Genomic DNA, 15884 nt, shown 5'->3' on the forward strand with positions numbered 1-15884 from the left:
CTATTCCTAATCAATTTGCTTTGTTTAGATTCACTAGTTGGTACTATATTTGTCTCATTAACATTTTTCTATGTGGTTTAAAGTTGACTTTTGATTATATAATTGTGGTCCAAGTTTCAAAACTAAATAAAATAGAGCACTGAAAACATGGTGAGTAAATTCACTGCCTCTTATTTATTTTATTATTCATTAATGAAGGATCCAGTGAAATCATACATTGATTAACATTTTGTAGCTGATGATTTTAAGTGAACTTTCAGTCAAAATTTTATGGTCAAATGTTCAAAACAAAACAAGGAAAACAAAGAATTTTTTTTCTGTTGTCAGCTGCCTAAAAATTTTCCTCCATGACAAAAAAAAATTAGTGAGTAAAAGCCTATCTCATCCAGACATGCTTGAAGCAGTGTCCAAAAGATTACAAGATCGATCTTGTCTATGCACTATCTCCTTTTCTTCTCCTTTGTGTTACATTGTGTTTAGTTGAGAGATTTGGAAAGAAATTTGGAAAAGGAATGGAAAAATGTGTGTAAAATTATGTGAAATTTAGATATATTTTATTTACATTTTACTTATTTTTTCCCTTTCTCTTTTCAAATCCTGTTCCAAATCCCCAACCAAACACAACGTTAAGCTTTCCTGTGTTTGGCTGGGCCTTGCTACCCACATAAAATAGTTTAGCATGCTATCTTCTTCTTGTTACCATTTCTTTTGTGAGAATGTTGGCTGTAAGAAGCTAGATTTGATAATTTTTGGGATGACTTGGGTTTTGATATTCTTTTATTGATTAATAAACAAACTTGATAGGATGAGTGAATTCATTGATTAAAAGGGGCATTCTTGAACTCAGGACTAGACCAAATGCCCAATTGTTGACAGTTAAAAATATCAGTTTTTGGTCAGTTTGTTTTTTACTGACTGCACAATTTGCAATGATTTCATGTACCTTCAAATGGCTTAGAGATTAAAATATGTATTCCAAGTGCATAAAATTTGGATAGCTAAATTCTTATTCTAAAAATTTGTTTGGGCAACAATTGCTGGTTGACAAGCTATTTTCCGTTCCGGTGCTGTATAGCTACTAGCTAGATCATCTTATCTTGGATTGGTTGCTAACTATACTCTGAATTATTTACTTCATTTGCTATTCATGGATATATAAACCAGGGCCAGAGGACACCAAATAAATGCTTTCATTTTCAAGTTTAAAGAGCAAGGGATGAAGATGAAGTTTAGGTTCAATCCTGTCTCATCTTATCTCATCTTATCTTGGATTTGTTTGGTTGATTTGCTCGATATTCTGTTGAAAATCTTGTCAGAAAACATATATTTTTGGATTTAGTGACATTTTGGATGACTTTAAGAATAAGATTATATTACACTGTTTAAGATTTATCACAGAATCACATAGAGCACTGCAAACTATGAAGTCATTGTCTGATCTTAATAAAGTTACAGGTTTGTCTGATTTTCATGCCATGTGTGAATATCTGCTGGTTGTTTCTTCTCGATCTACAATGGAGAATCTTATCAGAATTTTATTGACATATTCAGGTTAGGTTTTTAAGTTGACTTTTTTTAAAAAAAAAAATAATAATAATATTAAAGAAAATAAAAACCACTGATAATCATTAAACCAGTTCTATCATGTGGGGCATTCCGAGAATCGAACTCGGGACCTCTCGCACCCAAAGCGAGAATCATACCACTAGACCAAATGCCCTACTGTTAGTGTTAATTACATAATATTTTAGATGAATGTGTTATATTATATTGACCAGTTGCAGTGGAGAATTTCAGCAGCTTTGTTTGACTTAATTTTGATGTCTCATATCTGGCTTAATTCTAGTCACACTTTGATTAGTTGATGGAACTTTTATGGTTGTGATTGATTTTAGCATTAGAATTACTACCGGGGTTACATATTTGCTCTTGCCTTTGCCATCTTTGCATTGATATCTTTTGCTCAGGGATCAAGAACTCACACACAAGAAAATAGCCAAAAAAAAAAGTTGTGGTTTAGATCCAACTCTGATACTGTAGAGCCCACATTTAGAATGAATCATACTATTGGACCAAAAATTTGTGATCAACTTGACCATTGTGAACTGGTAAATACATTGGGTTGTTCCCATCTTTAAGAGCTCATTGTGGGTAATACCTTTGGATTTTTCAACGAATTTTAGAGGTCTGTTATGGGTAACCATTTATTGTTTTTGTTTTTGTTTTGGAGAAACAGGATTTTCGTTTCCTTTACAAATGCAACTCACATTGACATACTGTTTTTTGCTGAGAGATTTGGCCTATTATGGTCTCCCAACTAGAGTTGATGCAAGAAAGCCATTCAGGTCTTTGGATGAGTTTCGGGTTGTTTGGTAACCTTTTCATTTTCTATTTTCTGTTATCATTTTCATTTTTTTTTTAAATAAAAATAAAAGTTTGTTTGGTATTTTGCTTTATGTTTTCAAATGGTATATTGCTTATGTTTTCAAAGAAATGGAATTGAGTTTGAAAAACAAAAAAAAAAAGAAGAAAGTGTTCACTTTTCATTAACAAGTGTTGACTCTCTGTTTTCACCCCCACCACTTCAAGCCATCAGCCACCGCTGCCACCGGTGGCTAGCAAGCTTTGGCCGGCTTTGACGATCAAATGGTCACCACCTGTAACCTTTGACAACTCTCCGACACCCCCATGAACTTGAGTGGCCACTTTCGGCGACACATCAAACTTATTTTTTATTTTGCTTGAAAATATTTGTGTATATCAAACAAGTATTTTTGTTGAACAACTTCCAAACCTCCTCCCAAAACACCAAAGGTAAATAATAAAGAAAAAGGTGGGTTGAGTCACAAGAAATGGTAAATAATGAAGAAAAAGGTGAGTTGAGTCGCAAGAAATGGTAAATAATAATAATAAAAAAAAGGTGAGTTGAGTCACAAGTGAATGAATAAAAAAAAAAATTTGGGGGCATTCCGAGAATCGAACTCGGGACCTCTTGCTCCCGAAGCAAGAATCATACCACTAGACCAAATGCCCACAATGTTTGACATTTTATGTATTTTTTTACCTTTAACTAAGTTTTTATTTTTTTTGTGGGCCCTTCGTTTTCTATATTCATTGCCTTTTTTGTGATTCGTAAATTGTATTATTAACTACTGCATTGACTTCCTATCGTGGACAGATAGGTGATGGATGCTGATTTAAAAATGTTTGCTTGATTTAAAAAAATTTTCCCCAGCTTTGTTTGTAAGTTCTTACCTTATTTATATCTTTGATCTTGATATAAAATTAATGGGAATATTGAAGAGATTTTAATACAAAATGTAAGATGTAGAGAAATTAATTGTTCAAAACTATCAAAAATTAAATAAAATTGATCTTCATGATCAAAACTTACATGCATACTTCTTTTACATAACTCTTTTCTTGTTCTTGTCACTCCATACTAATAAATTTTCTAGTGTTTAGTAATCTCTAGCTATATGTCACATTATTTTTGTGATATTATAATGATAATTCATCTTTGTTAGGTAATTAAGATACAACAAACATATAATGTACTTTGAGGTTTATCATTTATTAAGAATACCACGTAAGTAATGCTACAAAATATTCTAAGACTAACAGATTTTTTTTTCATAAATTAATACATGTAAATGGTAGAACAATTACATCAAATTAATGGACAGAATTCTTATATCTCATTAAAAAATTAGTGATTCGAATATCTCCACATATGTATAAGTCTTATTTTCTATATATTTATAATTTGAATCTCTCCACTTAATATGTTACTTTGTATAATTTATATATTATATATGATTTTTGTTATAATTATTATAATTTATTAAATTTCATTGTAATATTATAAATCAAATAATTAATTGTTTTTTAAGAAGACCTAACCCACTAGTCGACCACATTTCACAAGAAGAGATCTAGTGTTGTTTTTGGCTTTGAGGCATTGATTAAATTAAGATTAAAATAAATAAATAAAAGTAGAAAGACATTGAAATAGGCCGAGACATTGACTAAATTAAGATTCAAAAAAATATATAAAAGTAGAAAGACATTTAAATTAAGATTAAAATAAATAAATAAAAGTAGAAAGACATTGAAACAAGCCGAGGCATTGACTAAATTAAGATTCAAAAAAATATATAAAAATAGAAAGACATTCAAATAGAAGAAGGGGGCATTCCGAGAATCGAACTCGGGACCTCTTGCACCCAAAGCAAGAATCATACCACTAGACCAAATGCCCAATTGTTGATAGCGTCTTTTTAGTATCTGTTGTCAATGTGTTTTTGAGTGCCAGTTGTATTGGCTAAAGATGGATTGTTTTTTATTTGTTTGTCACCAATCTGACACTAGTGGTTGCATCAAAATCTTGTTGAATTACATTAACAAATAAGAGAATCAAGAACAGTTGTATTGTCAATAATGATTTGGAAATTAAAAATAAAAAAAAAAGTTCCAATATTTGAACTCAGGATCCGTGAGTTATAGGTGAGTTGAGAATCATACTACTAGACCAAATGCCTCATAAACATATATAATTTTGTCTTATATTTTATTAATAACAAAAGTTTTGTTTTTGTACGTCTTATTCTTTTTCTATTTCACCTACCTTTTATTTCAAAGGTTATAACGAAGGTTATATTTTATTTCACCTACCTTTTTTATTTCTCTTTCCAAATCTCTCCTCAAAGCTTACAGCCAAACACAGCATTAGACTTTTTTTCTCTTTCGGATATGTGAGGAACTTCAAGAATGTAGCCTTATTGCCTAATTTTTTTGGTTTTGTTTGGTTTTAACACCACCAAACATATACCTAACCTACGGAGTAGGGGAAGGGATTGTCATGATTTGAACTATCAACTTGACGAAATTATTCTCAAAGCTTCAATCACAGGGCCGAGTAGTCCCATTGTTTGCCAGTTCATGGCTTTTGGTCTTATTATGGAAATTGAAGAGAATTACTTTGGTAAAAGTTAAGGTTTCCTAGGGAATAAAAAAACCCTATAAATCATATACATCATAACATGATCTCAAACGATCGGTGGGTGTGGAGAGATATCATGCGGACACATGTAAGTGAAATTGTACTGTGATCCCATCCCAGGATGAATTAACAGAAGTGATTTGCAAACAAAATTTCATACATAAAATTAACCTAAAATGATAATGGTAATATTTTTTGTAATAATCAATTATAATAAGTGTTTTGACTTGAAATTAATAGACTACAAAAGACGGCTATATTATTATTTTGTAAAAAAAAAAAAAAAAAAATTACAAAAATATGCATGTTTAATAAAAATTCTAAGGGCAATCAGGCAGTGGTATAAATTATGTTGACCAGTTCATAGCAACGGTCATTCATACAATCGGCAAGAGATTATTTTAAAATTACTAAATAATTATCCGTTTAAATTACCTCTCAAAAAATAATCAAATGCCAAATATCATTCAGCTAAAATAATAAATAATAATAATAATAAAACCACTAAACATGTACCAACTGTATTATCACTGTACAATATACAGGCAATTCATAACTTTTAGTAACCATTCAAGTGGTGGGTTATCATCTGAAGAAGTAAACTATAAGCAATGACTACATGACTACATCCCAACTGTTGATTTTCCACCTCATGGCGAACAACACACAGAAAGCCCAGGATTGGACATCACAAGCTGTACAAAGTCGACATTTACATCTATTCATCGTATTCAAGACTATAAAACCATATCACCGAGCACCTACGTGGACTCACTCTCAATCAACTTCCATCTCTGGAACCTCTCGTAGTTATGTCGTCCTTCAATATCTGAGCAGCGAGGATTAGGATCTCCACTGTCTCATATCCAGCTGCAGAAACAAAATCAATGTCACCATTGGAGTCCCTGCCAACATTATTTGTCTCCTCATCAAAACTTTTGCCAGAGGATATGATATTTGCCTCAGCTGACCAACTGACAGGAAGGGAGATGCCGAGGGCGGTCTTCACGAGTTTTGCCTCAGTAATAATATCATCAAGAGCTTCTAATGGGCCAGTAACTGTACCTTCGGATGCAACTGATTCTTTAACCTATGAAATAGATTATGACAAGTCCAAAAAAAAAAAATTTAAAAACTCAGGAAAGCAATAAGGCAAAAACTCAATGGATTTTTAGTCAAGGAAAATGATTTACAAACAAAAAGTTCATACAAAAAAACACATCCAGAATGACATGTTAATGACATTTTTTTAATTATGAGGACACTAGTGAGTGTTTTAATTGGAAATAAAGACATTACAAGAAGCTTCCATCATTCTATATAGGAATTTTGTACAAAAATTATGTTTGTATATCATTAGTCTTAGCCAAACATATGTGAAAACACTACAGACTAGTACATAGAAAAAGCATACAAAGTGAAAAGCCAAACACATGTGAAAACACTATAGTAAATAGAAAAAAACATGCAAAAGCCAGAACAAGGCCCTGGTTGGTGCACCTTATAGAAGTTATGTGCAGCTTTTGCTTATAGCTTATGTGAAAATAAGACGATTATTGGGAAGGTGAGAGTGGGGTGCTTTTAGTTTCTGTTTTCCAATTTTCAGCTCTCAGTTTACAAGAAATTGCACCAAACAACATGTTATCATTTCAGCATACAAAAGCAAATGCTAGGAGTTTGGTAAACATCTAATGAGGATAAACAAAAGATATTTTCTAAATGGATTATCATTCATAAACATATATCTTATTCATATATTTATTTATTTATATTGCTGGTGACATATATCTTAATTGATATCACCCATTCTTCACATCATAAAGGCAACAAGTAAGTACATATCCACATTCCACAGATGAAACGCTATGACAGTGCAGAATGATCACCTTTAAGAGTGATAGACGAAGCCTACGAACTGCAGATGTCAAATGCTCCATACTTTCCAAGCTCTCCTTAAGGGTTGCATTTTCAATCTTCATCCTGCAAAATTGTGTCAAGGAAAATTAATAACAAAGAAAGCAAGAATCGGGATGTTCTCTGTGGATGTTTGCATTTGACAGGTCACAGGGATGATATCGAGGGATATTATTTTCCATCCATACAATTACTGGCACTTGCAACAAGCAATATCAAGAAAGCATTACAAATGTTTGCACAAACCTGGCGATATCCATGCTATAATTAGACCGTCTATCGCTTACATTCCCTTGCAGGTGAGCTTCATCTCCATATCCAGGAGAATCTGCTGTACCAATCCAGCGTTTCAGATATGTTCTCTTCAGCATGTTTTTCAACCTTCCATTGCTGTCTGGAACAATCCTTTTTTCCCCAATATCAGCCAAAAGTTTTCCTTGTTTCATCTCATTATTGATTTTCCTGCATAAATGTGCCAAATGCTGGTCATAAAAATTATAAATATTATGAATTTAAGTAATTTTAATTAAATCCCAGTAGAACAAAATTTGCTTCTGAGCAAATGCATAAAAAGCTCAAGTCAAAAAAGAGCTTCGCATAATAAAAGCGGAAAGTTCTCTGCCCATAGCATCTCTATAGATAAAAGAGAAAGGAAAATTAAAAACATCAGAGCCATACAGAAAAGTCTTGATGAAACACATGCCATGTGTGGGTCATGGGTCTACAAGCCATGTGGCCCTTCTACATCATTGCCGTGTCATCTCCTTGTCATATTTGAGTTCAACCATGCCAGCCTCATGAAGTGACATGTGACCCACTCAAATAACTCCCATCTTGGGCCGAGCCATGCTGGTTGTAAGGATACTACTATACACGGTGCTTTAAACCTTGGACCCAGGTGCTTAAGGACACTCTAGAGGCACTCTAAGTATGCTGCAATGAGGTGCTCTGTTCCCCCTCAATTTAGTCTGAATACATACCTCTTCATTCATTGTAACAATAATATTATTGGTATTCTTGGGGCGTGACCGAATGGTTCTCCACCCAAGTGTGCCTCTTTCATGCCTCAAAAGCCTCTTCTCTCCATTGGCAACTTGATACTCTCACACAAAAGTCGAGAGCAGGGTCTAGGAAACCACTCAGGTATTGTGCTGCAATCATAGAGTGTCCAAACCATGTGACTTATACGCGAGACCTCTATGACTTGGTGGGTAGAGTTGAGGGTCTGTCAACGTGTTTGTCCCAGTCTCCCTTTAAAGACCTACACCTTGGCTGACCTTAGAAAACAATATTCTAAATAATGGAATCAGAAGCGGTGTAATAGTATCAAGAGCATCGAGTGATATGTATCAGGAATCAAATGATGGCCATGACTTATTTAAAATATCAGCAAACCCTCTAAAATTCCATGATATGCATGTTTGGATCATTTTAATCAAAATTTGTTGTTTTTAATCAATATTGTGACATCTAAAAATATATTTTGCTTAAGGTGTGGAAGTGATTTTAAAATGTTTTTTAATTAATACTATAAAGATCTTAATAAGCATTCTACACCTCATTCTAGTCGTAACTTAAATAGTTTTTATATAGACAAACTATCTAAAAAGAAAAGAAAGGAACACACTCATGGATCAACTCAACCAATAACAAAACCAGCATAAAATATCTATGCTCTCAAACAAAATTAATAATAATAAATAATAAATAAATAACTCTTACTCTTGTAAAAGTTGATATTCCCGCTTCAATTGTGCTAACTCCATAAGAGCTTTTACCTTTTCATTTGTCACCTAAGACAGCAAAACAATTTATCAGTTTACAGATCGAACCAATTAACAAAGTACTTGGCAGCCATTTGTATTCAGTAACAAATAGCATCATCCAAGACAAAACAGGAAGAACCAATTTACATTTAAATAAGCATGCAAAGGAAGACCTACACGAACATATATACACGACTAAAGTCCCAAGTTTCTTTTTTGTTTTTTTCAAAGAATTTTTTCCCAAACAATCACCACAGTAGCGGTGGAACCTACATACATGTGGTGCATACCAGGCGCATCAAAAACTAAGCCCTATCTAGAAACTCAATCCACTAACAAAATTTATGAAAAGTACAGTAGAAAAATGACCATGCCTTGAGCACCCAAAAATTAATAAGAAAGCTCTGTCAGTTTTATTGCTGGTCACTCAATTTCTTCAAAAGACCTGTTGCTCTCATGCCAAATGCTCCAAGCATGACAAGGGGTTTACCATCTGCACATCCTTACAAGTTCTTCCAAATACACCCTTCTTGCAAACATCTCAACACCTCCAAAACTGAGCAAGCCATAACCACTAAATCCCAAAGCAAGCCAATAGGATCTCACAAGGGACTACAAAACAAATAAAAGTGGTTCTACCTACTACCCATTCTTCTTGCACATGTAACACTAGGAAGGGAACTTCTTCCTCTCCTGACAAGTTTAGCTATAGAGAGGATTGCCTCTAAATAAACCATAGTATTTATTGACCTTTAAATCAAATTATGTAAAGTAGCATTTCTTGAGAATTCTATATAATCCTTCCTTGATTCCTGGTGACAAAATTTGTAGTCTCATAATTCTGGTGGCCAATGATTAGAAGATGCTTCTTTACAAGTGGAATTTACTTGATAAAAAGGGTTCCCATGAACTACAGCTAAATCTATTTAGACATACCAAAAGTTGTCTTTTTCATTACTGAGCATAGGGTAGTGCAACCATATAATTTAAAGTCTCCTTACTCATATCTCTTCCAAAGAAAAAATTCCTAATTTAAACCATATTATATTATTTTTACGGACTTCATAGATGATTTGATTGGTTAGATTTCCCCTGTTTTCGGGTTTGGTTTTCCTTGTATTCTTTAGCATCTTCTTGATGCTTTGGCAATAAATTTTATTTATCAAAAAAAAAAAAAACATCTATTCAACATTCACCAGCCTTAACATGCACAATATATTAAGCAATGGAAGAAAACATCCTACTACCAAAACACCAAACCTAAAGTAGAGCAAAAGAGCATTTCAAAAATTACCCGAAGTAAGTTTCTCTGAAGCTCCTCCACTTTTTTCTGAAGAGCTGCACTTACATTTCTCTCCAGTAAATGCCTTTCTTCCTGTTGTGATAGAAGCAATAAAGCTGCAACCTGAAGAATGTTGAATGGATGAGTACTAAAATCAACAATTTAACACAGCAATAGCAGACAAAATACACTCAACACAAAGAAAATAGAGATAAAAAGAAATGACATGAGAATATCGGCAAAAACCTTTTCTTGTAATGCCTGCGCAAGGGCTTTAGAGGCATCACCACTAGCAATAGCCATGGAGTTTGGCAATCTAGGGACATTCCACTGCAACAGAAAAATAAATCAGATCAATATCAAAAATGAAAACCAGACAATCTAAAGGAAAATGGAGAATTGGCTGTAGTCCAGCTTAAACTCAGTATTCTGTCAATTGTTGGAGAGATCAGATCTCAGAGTAAAAAATGGATGGTAGTGGGCCAAAATGCAAGCTATCACTTCTTTTTCCCCCCATTAAATTCTCTAAGGCAAAGCAAATACCAAAGATGAGCTATGTGGAGATACCATAAAATTAATACAAATATCTGGTAAAAAGATGCTGTGTAGAGAAATCATTATTTTCAATGTCAAAAATGCATCAAACCATGGCACGTAATGGACAAGGATCTTAATTATTGGGATAATTCAACATAGCTCAAGAAACTAAAAGTCAAAAACACTATTATTCCTAGCATTAAAAACAGAAAACAAAAAGGTGATATTAAATGAGATATGACAGAGTCTCTTATAACCTATGAAGCACGGATACTTCAAAAAGGGTGACGTATCCGTATCGGATACCAATACTCCTCGGATACTCGCGGATACGTATCGGATGCTTCTTAAAAGTATCGGATACTTCTTAATTAATTTTTTATTAATTTTGAAGTATCAGATACTCGAAGTTACATATTACTTATAATATTTTGTTTAGTTCTTTGATAAAAGGAATATAGTGAGAGTTAAAGTAATAGAATTTGTCAAATTGATGTATCCTTGTTGTCTCTCTCACTTCTCTCTCGTTTTCTCACTCTCTCGCGTTTCTTCTCTCTGCTCTCATTCTTTTTTTGATATTGGCATGTAAGGATGATGTTTAATTTGCATTTGCTTTTGCTTTTAGTTTTGGATGTTTTATGAATGTTTGAAATTATAAATTATAAATTTTTTTAAAATTATAAATTTTTTTTACGAATGTATCCCCGCTGTATCCGTATCATACTTTTTCAAGTTTTGACATATCGCCATATCCACATCCCCATATCACCATATCCGTATCCGTGCTTCCTAAGCTATCATTGATGACTTAAAAAAGTATATTCGCTGAAATTTTTATTTAAGAATGGTTTTTTGGCTTTAGCTAAGGTCTTGTGATATTCACTGATGAAGGGGAACAAGTTGAAGCTATTGACCTTGAAGACTCTTAGTTTTATAGGAATCTTTCTTCTTTATCAAGTTGTCTTTTGCTTTAGGTTTTATTTTTATGCATACTGCATTACTAAAAATTGTTAAAATAATATTTTTTACGAACGTATCCCTGCTGTACCCGTATCCTAGTTTTTCAAATTTTGTCGTATCGCCGTATCCGTATCGTATCGTATCCGTATCCCGTATCTGTATCCGTGCTTCCTAGCTTATAACAAGACTTCGATTTCATTCTAATCAGAATGCCCTAGTACACCTTCGATTTCATTCTAACCAATGTTAATGGGCAAAGAAAACAAACTAACTGAGCATCACCAAACTGATATTGGAGCTAACACAATTTCAATCAGATTAATCATCCTAGTTTATTATAAAAACTGTAGAATGCTTCTAAATTTTAGCCAAGAATAGATGTATTCCTTCTGAAAAGCTTCATATTTGACGCTTAGTTAAATCAAATAACTCATTATCTTTTTTTTACTACCATATCCCATGTTAGTTTACAATGAGAACACCAAAAAAGATAAAAATGAAGGTAAAGATGATACTACTCACTAGAGAGAGACACACACATAAGCACATGGGTGCAAGTACAGAAAGCAAGTGTACAGCATAATACATAAGTGAACAAACCTTATTGAACAAGTTGGGATCAGCAATTGTGTTTACATGTAGATCTCGACAATCATTTTCATCTAGCATTACATCTCTTAGAGGAGATTTCCAACTTTGTTCTCTGCTTGCATCGAGTTGCCTTATCTTTTCTTCTACCACTTCAATAATTGACTTAAGATCAGAATATCCCTCATCAAGTAAATTCATGATGTAAGCCTTGTGCTCAGAATGGTAATGATGTAACCCTGATATCCCCCTCTTAATCATTTCTTCAGAAAAACTCTGCATTCAGGTTAATACAGTCAAGACAGAGCAAAGGAGGGTTTGGTGTGCATGTCATTCCTGAAGCAAACAAAGTTCTTACTTTCTTCTTTTCCAAATCACAAACTCGCTTCTTTAAATGATTTTCAATTTCCAATCCCTATACACCAAAAATAAAGAAACCAACCATTGTTATTGGATAAGCAATAGAAAATTACTACATCAATAAATGATACAGACCAGAAACTACATCTCCATACCACGGATAACTTGTTTTGAAGATTATCCACAGATTTTCTCAATTTCTCCACTTGTTCTTCTAGACCATTCTGTCTGAATGAAAAGTTATTCGAGTTGCAAACAAGAATGCAGAAAGAAAATTCTAAAAAACTGAATGGTGCTAAGTTATTCGAGTTACAATTCAATTTGTTAAATATTGCACTGAATGGTGCTAAGTTTGTTTAACTTTCATCTGTATGCTTTTTTGAATCATCTAGATCTCTAAGGAAAAAAAAAAGGAAATGTTTTAGTAAACATGAACGAAAACCCAGGAGCAAAACCATTTAGTTCTCCTCAGCTCCAAGTAGACATTATTCAAACCATCTTCCCAAGGCGAACATTATTGTTTGACCTGTGCATCAATGAAATATTGTACTAGACAAAGCAAGTTCATAAATACAAAAGAACTACATTAAATGAGTATCACTTATTTAACAGGCAAGCAAACAACAGACACTAATATTTTAATTATATTCCTATTTTGCAAAATTCTCAAGAAGAGAACATCACCATGCAGTTGCAAACTTCATAACTTGCGTAAAAGAAGGAAAGTTCAAGTTTTTGTTCATCACATGGCATGATGTAGATCACTGGTCAAGAGGTGTGAAATCCAATTATTTCCAGATTTCAAAATCGGTGCAGTAGGGATTTGATGTAACCCGGATCTTAAAAGTAATTATTTGAACACATGAAGGTCAAATAAACATGCCAACTCTTACTCCCCCCATTAATGATGAGAGGTGAAATAGAAGGAGAAGAACGAAGACATAAGATGACAAGCTATTGTGTCTTCCAAGACTCACATTCCAAGAGAATAAGAGAGACATAGGAGACAAAAAGGGGGGGTGAGAGACAGGAGAGAACAAAGTTCTAAATATTTCAATGTTTATACATTCCCCAAGACCTAATTCATTTTCTGGTAATTTAACAATATTTTTCGTTTCGTATATGATTCAATACTAAAATTTTCCTCTTTTTTTGTTTTTCTTTTTTATCAGCACTATGGCCTAAAATATTTCTTAGTAACTTCCTTTTCCATAGTGGATATGTCACAATGAATGCAGCACTTGAATAGGAACTGTTATGTCAACCTTATGTCATGCAAAACAACACTTTCTCATACGTCTGTAACAACTTGTAACCATAGAGCTCTTATGCACAGAAGAGAGTACTAAAAATTACCAAGACAGTGGAGTCTGGAATTTCAGTAGAGCACAGTGGGTACATTCATAAAATGTTATTTATTATGGATCTAATATCAACAAGTCAATGCATCAGCACCACTGTACCAAGATTCAAGTGATGCTGGAATAAGCAGCTATCAACGAGGACTCATAATGAAACATAACCAAACATACAGGTTATCAGAACTTACAATGTATTTAGAGGTAGAAGTTTCCCCTTGATCATTGAAATCCCACATTTCTGGCGAATCATGCAGAAGGCACTCACACTTATCTTCCCAACTCCTATCCTCACAAAAGCCATTTATGGAATATTGTCTGATCTCATAAAACTTATTAATAACCTGTCAAAACAAAGATTATGCCCATCAGAACTAATCGAAGATGAAAAAGAGAAAAATAAATAAATATAACTACACATCAAAAAGCTTTATAGGTTCCAGAATTTTTTTCTCCAAAACACCAGATGAGGATGTACAATAACCATAACTGAGGCTACAAATGAATTGAGCTGTTCATGAACAGCTTGGAGATCAGCTTGCCTAAGGCTTGTTGAAGTTCATTCATGAAGGTAAGCAAACTGAGCTCCAACCTGACTCTTGAGCTCCATTATAAAATGAGATGAGCACGAAGACTGATTTTGACTGAATTAGCTCAGCAAATTTATCTATTCATTAAACAATCATAATATTAGAATGCATGCCCTCATGATTAACAAATCATGAAGCTATATTAATATTATGAATACCTTCAAAAACTGACATTACATATTAATATATCGTCTCCCTTCACTTTGAATGTATAGAACTAGAAGCCTGTAAAACGGAAGCGGCATACTCATAGAGGAAGAAGATGGAGAAACAAATAGAGCAAAAAGGACTGACAGGGTTGTAGTTTTCCCAAAGGTTCATTGGCATTACTGCTCTCTTTCATAACGTTCTCCAGTGCCCTTCATCTCTTCCTTGACCATTTAAAAAAAAAAAATTAAAACTGCGTCCCCTTCACTCATATAATGTGCGAATCTCTTCACATAATTTATTTTTGGTAGAGCTGCAAACAAACCAAACTTCGATTAAAGCTCATTAGAACTCAGGTCATTGGTTAAATGAACGAGCTCGAGCCAATTTTTAGACTCATTTAACAATTGAGACAAGCCCTAACAAACCCTAGCTCATCTTGCCTTCCCAAGACCGCTTTGGCAGGAGCCTTGTGCATTGGATGCACATTTTTTTAAAGTGATGTTGGTCCTCTTATAAGAAGGGAGCTTTAACCCTTTGCCATATTCACCAACTGATTTCATCATCTCTAAAAACAAAGGACTCTAAGTCCGATTAAAAGCTAAAGCATGCCCAGAATAATCTACAAATACTTTAAATTATCATTCCAACTTCTTTATAATTCAATAACCTTTCAAAATTTTCCTTTCCTATATGACTAGAGTAACAAATGCATCTATATAATCCCTTCACATTCTCTTGAGAAGTTAGAAAGTTCTTGTCCAGTTTCGAGTAACTGATGCTTCATATGAAAACATTATCATATTCATTCTTCCTTTTCAATGGATCTTATTTTATTTTAGAAAAACTTTCTAACATCTTCCATGGCCCTTAAACAGTCACAAACATTTTTGTGACTTTCGCCATGTTTTATCTGAAATTACATCTCATCACCTTTTCAATACATTCTAGCGTCCCATCATTTCTATGCTTACTTTTCTCTTAGTAATCATTTATGATGGAAAACCAAGCAACCAAAACAGTAACTACTCAGCAGAGTTTACTGGGGAAATTTACAAAAATAATAATAATAAAAAAACAAAACTAAAAACTCTTAAAACTCTAAATAATATACTTCAAGATAACTCCCACTGCAAGTTGGTAACATAAGGTGAATATGGTTCTTGATTTTGGGTTTTGTACAGAACGATCAAATTTTTTGTTTGTTGAAAAAATGGAATTACAAAAAGGAAGAAAAGAAAAGGGTAGTATATCAACTCTCAATATTTCCTATATGTTCCTTGCTCTTGCAATTGTCAGGAGGGCTATGCAGGTTTTTGAATTACACAAGCAGTTTCCAGATTGTAAATTGTGTGATTCTGTTTTGATTTGCAGGACTCA

At 33.4% G+C, this 15884-nt stretch overlaps 1 protein-coding gene, 1 long non-coding RNA gene and 3 other non-coding genes across 17 annotated transcripts in view; 1 reads left to right on the forward strand and 4 right to left on the reverse strand.

Moving 5' to 3' along the window:
- The window catches only part of LOC114272171 (uncharacterized), a 12435-nt gene extending 10959 nt beyond the window's left edge, over positions 1 to 1476 (forward strand). For all 9 annotated transcript variants that reach the window (XR_014360805.1, XR_014360806.1, XR_014360801.1 and 6 more), the window contains one exon: positions 1 to 1476. This exon is cut by the window's left edge. This is a non-coding gene — a long non-coding RNA (uncharacterized LOC114272171).
- Positions 1477 to 1648: 172 nt separating this feature from the next.
- On the reverse strand, positions 1649 to 1720 carry TRNAP-UGG (transfer RNA proline (anticodon UGG)). The gene has a single exon. It is a non-coding gene; the product is annotated as a tRNA-Pro (tRNA).
- A 1241-nt stretch (positions 1721 to 2961) lies between these two features.
- On the reverse strand, positions 2962 to 3033 carry TRNAP-CGG (transfer RNA proline (anticodon CGG)). Its single transcript has one exon. It is a non-coding gene; the product is annotated as a tRNA-Pro (tRNA).
- Positions 3034 to 4189: 1156 nt separating this feature from the next.
- TRNAP-UGG (transfer RNA proline (anticodon UGG)) lies at positions 4190 to 4261 on the reverse strand. The gene has a single exon. It is a non-coding gene; the product is annotated as a tRNA-Pro (tRNA).
- Positions 4262 to 5468: 1207 nt separating this feature from the next.
- The window catches only part of MEE13 (myosin heavy chain-like protein), a 28190-nt gene continuing 17774 nt past the window's right edge, over positions 5469 to 15884 (reverse strand). For 3 of the 5 annotated variants that reach the window (XM_082914095.1, XM_082914100.1, XM_082914097.1), the window contains exons 9-18: positions 13959 to 14111; positions 12565 to 12633; positions 12408 to 12464; positions 12062 to 12325; positions 10211 to 10294; positions 9977 to 10087; positions 8639 to 8709; positions 7163 to 7378; positions 6889 to 6982; positions 5469 to 6092 (exon numbers count right to left, since the gene is read on the reverse strand). In XM_082914095.1, coding sequence (XP_082770221.1) covers positions 5784 to 6092; positions 6889 to 6982; positions 7163 to 7378; positions 8639 to 8709; positions 9977 to 10087; positions 10211 to 10294; positions 12062 to 12325; positions 12408 to 12464; positions 12565 to 12633; positions 13959 to 14111 — 1428 coding nt within the window. In that variant the 3' untranslated portion in view covers positions 5469 to 5783. The remainder of the gene's footprint in view (positions 6093 to 6888; positions 6983 to 7162; positions 7379 to 8638; positions 8710 to 9976; positions 10088 to 10210; positions 10295 to 12061; positions 12326 to 12407; positions 12465 to 12564; positions 12634 to 13958; positions 14112 to 15884) is intronic. The other 2 variants (XM_082914098.1, XM_082914099.1) reach the window with 1 other exon arrangement.

Source organism: Camellia sinensis, chromosome 2 (genome assembly GCF_055761805.1).
Source record: "Camellia sinensis isolate YWXY chromosome 2, ASM5576180v1, whole genome shotgun sequence".
In the NCBI taxonomy this organism is placed as follows: domain Eukaryota; kingdom Viridiplantae; phylum Streptophyta; class Magnoliopsida; order Ericales; family Theaceae; genus Camellia; species Camellia sinensis.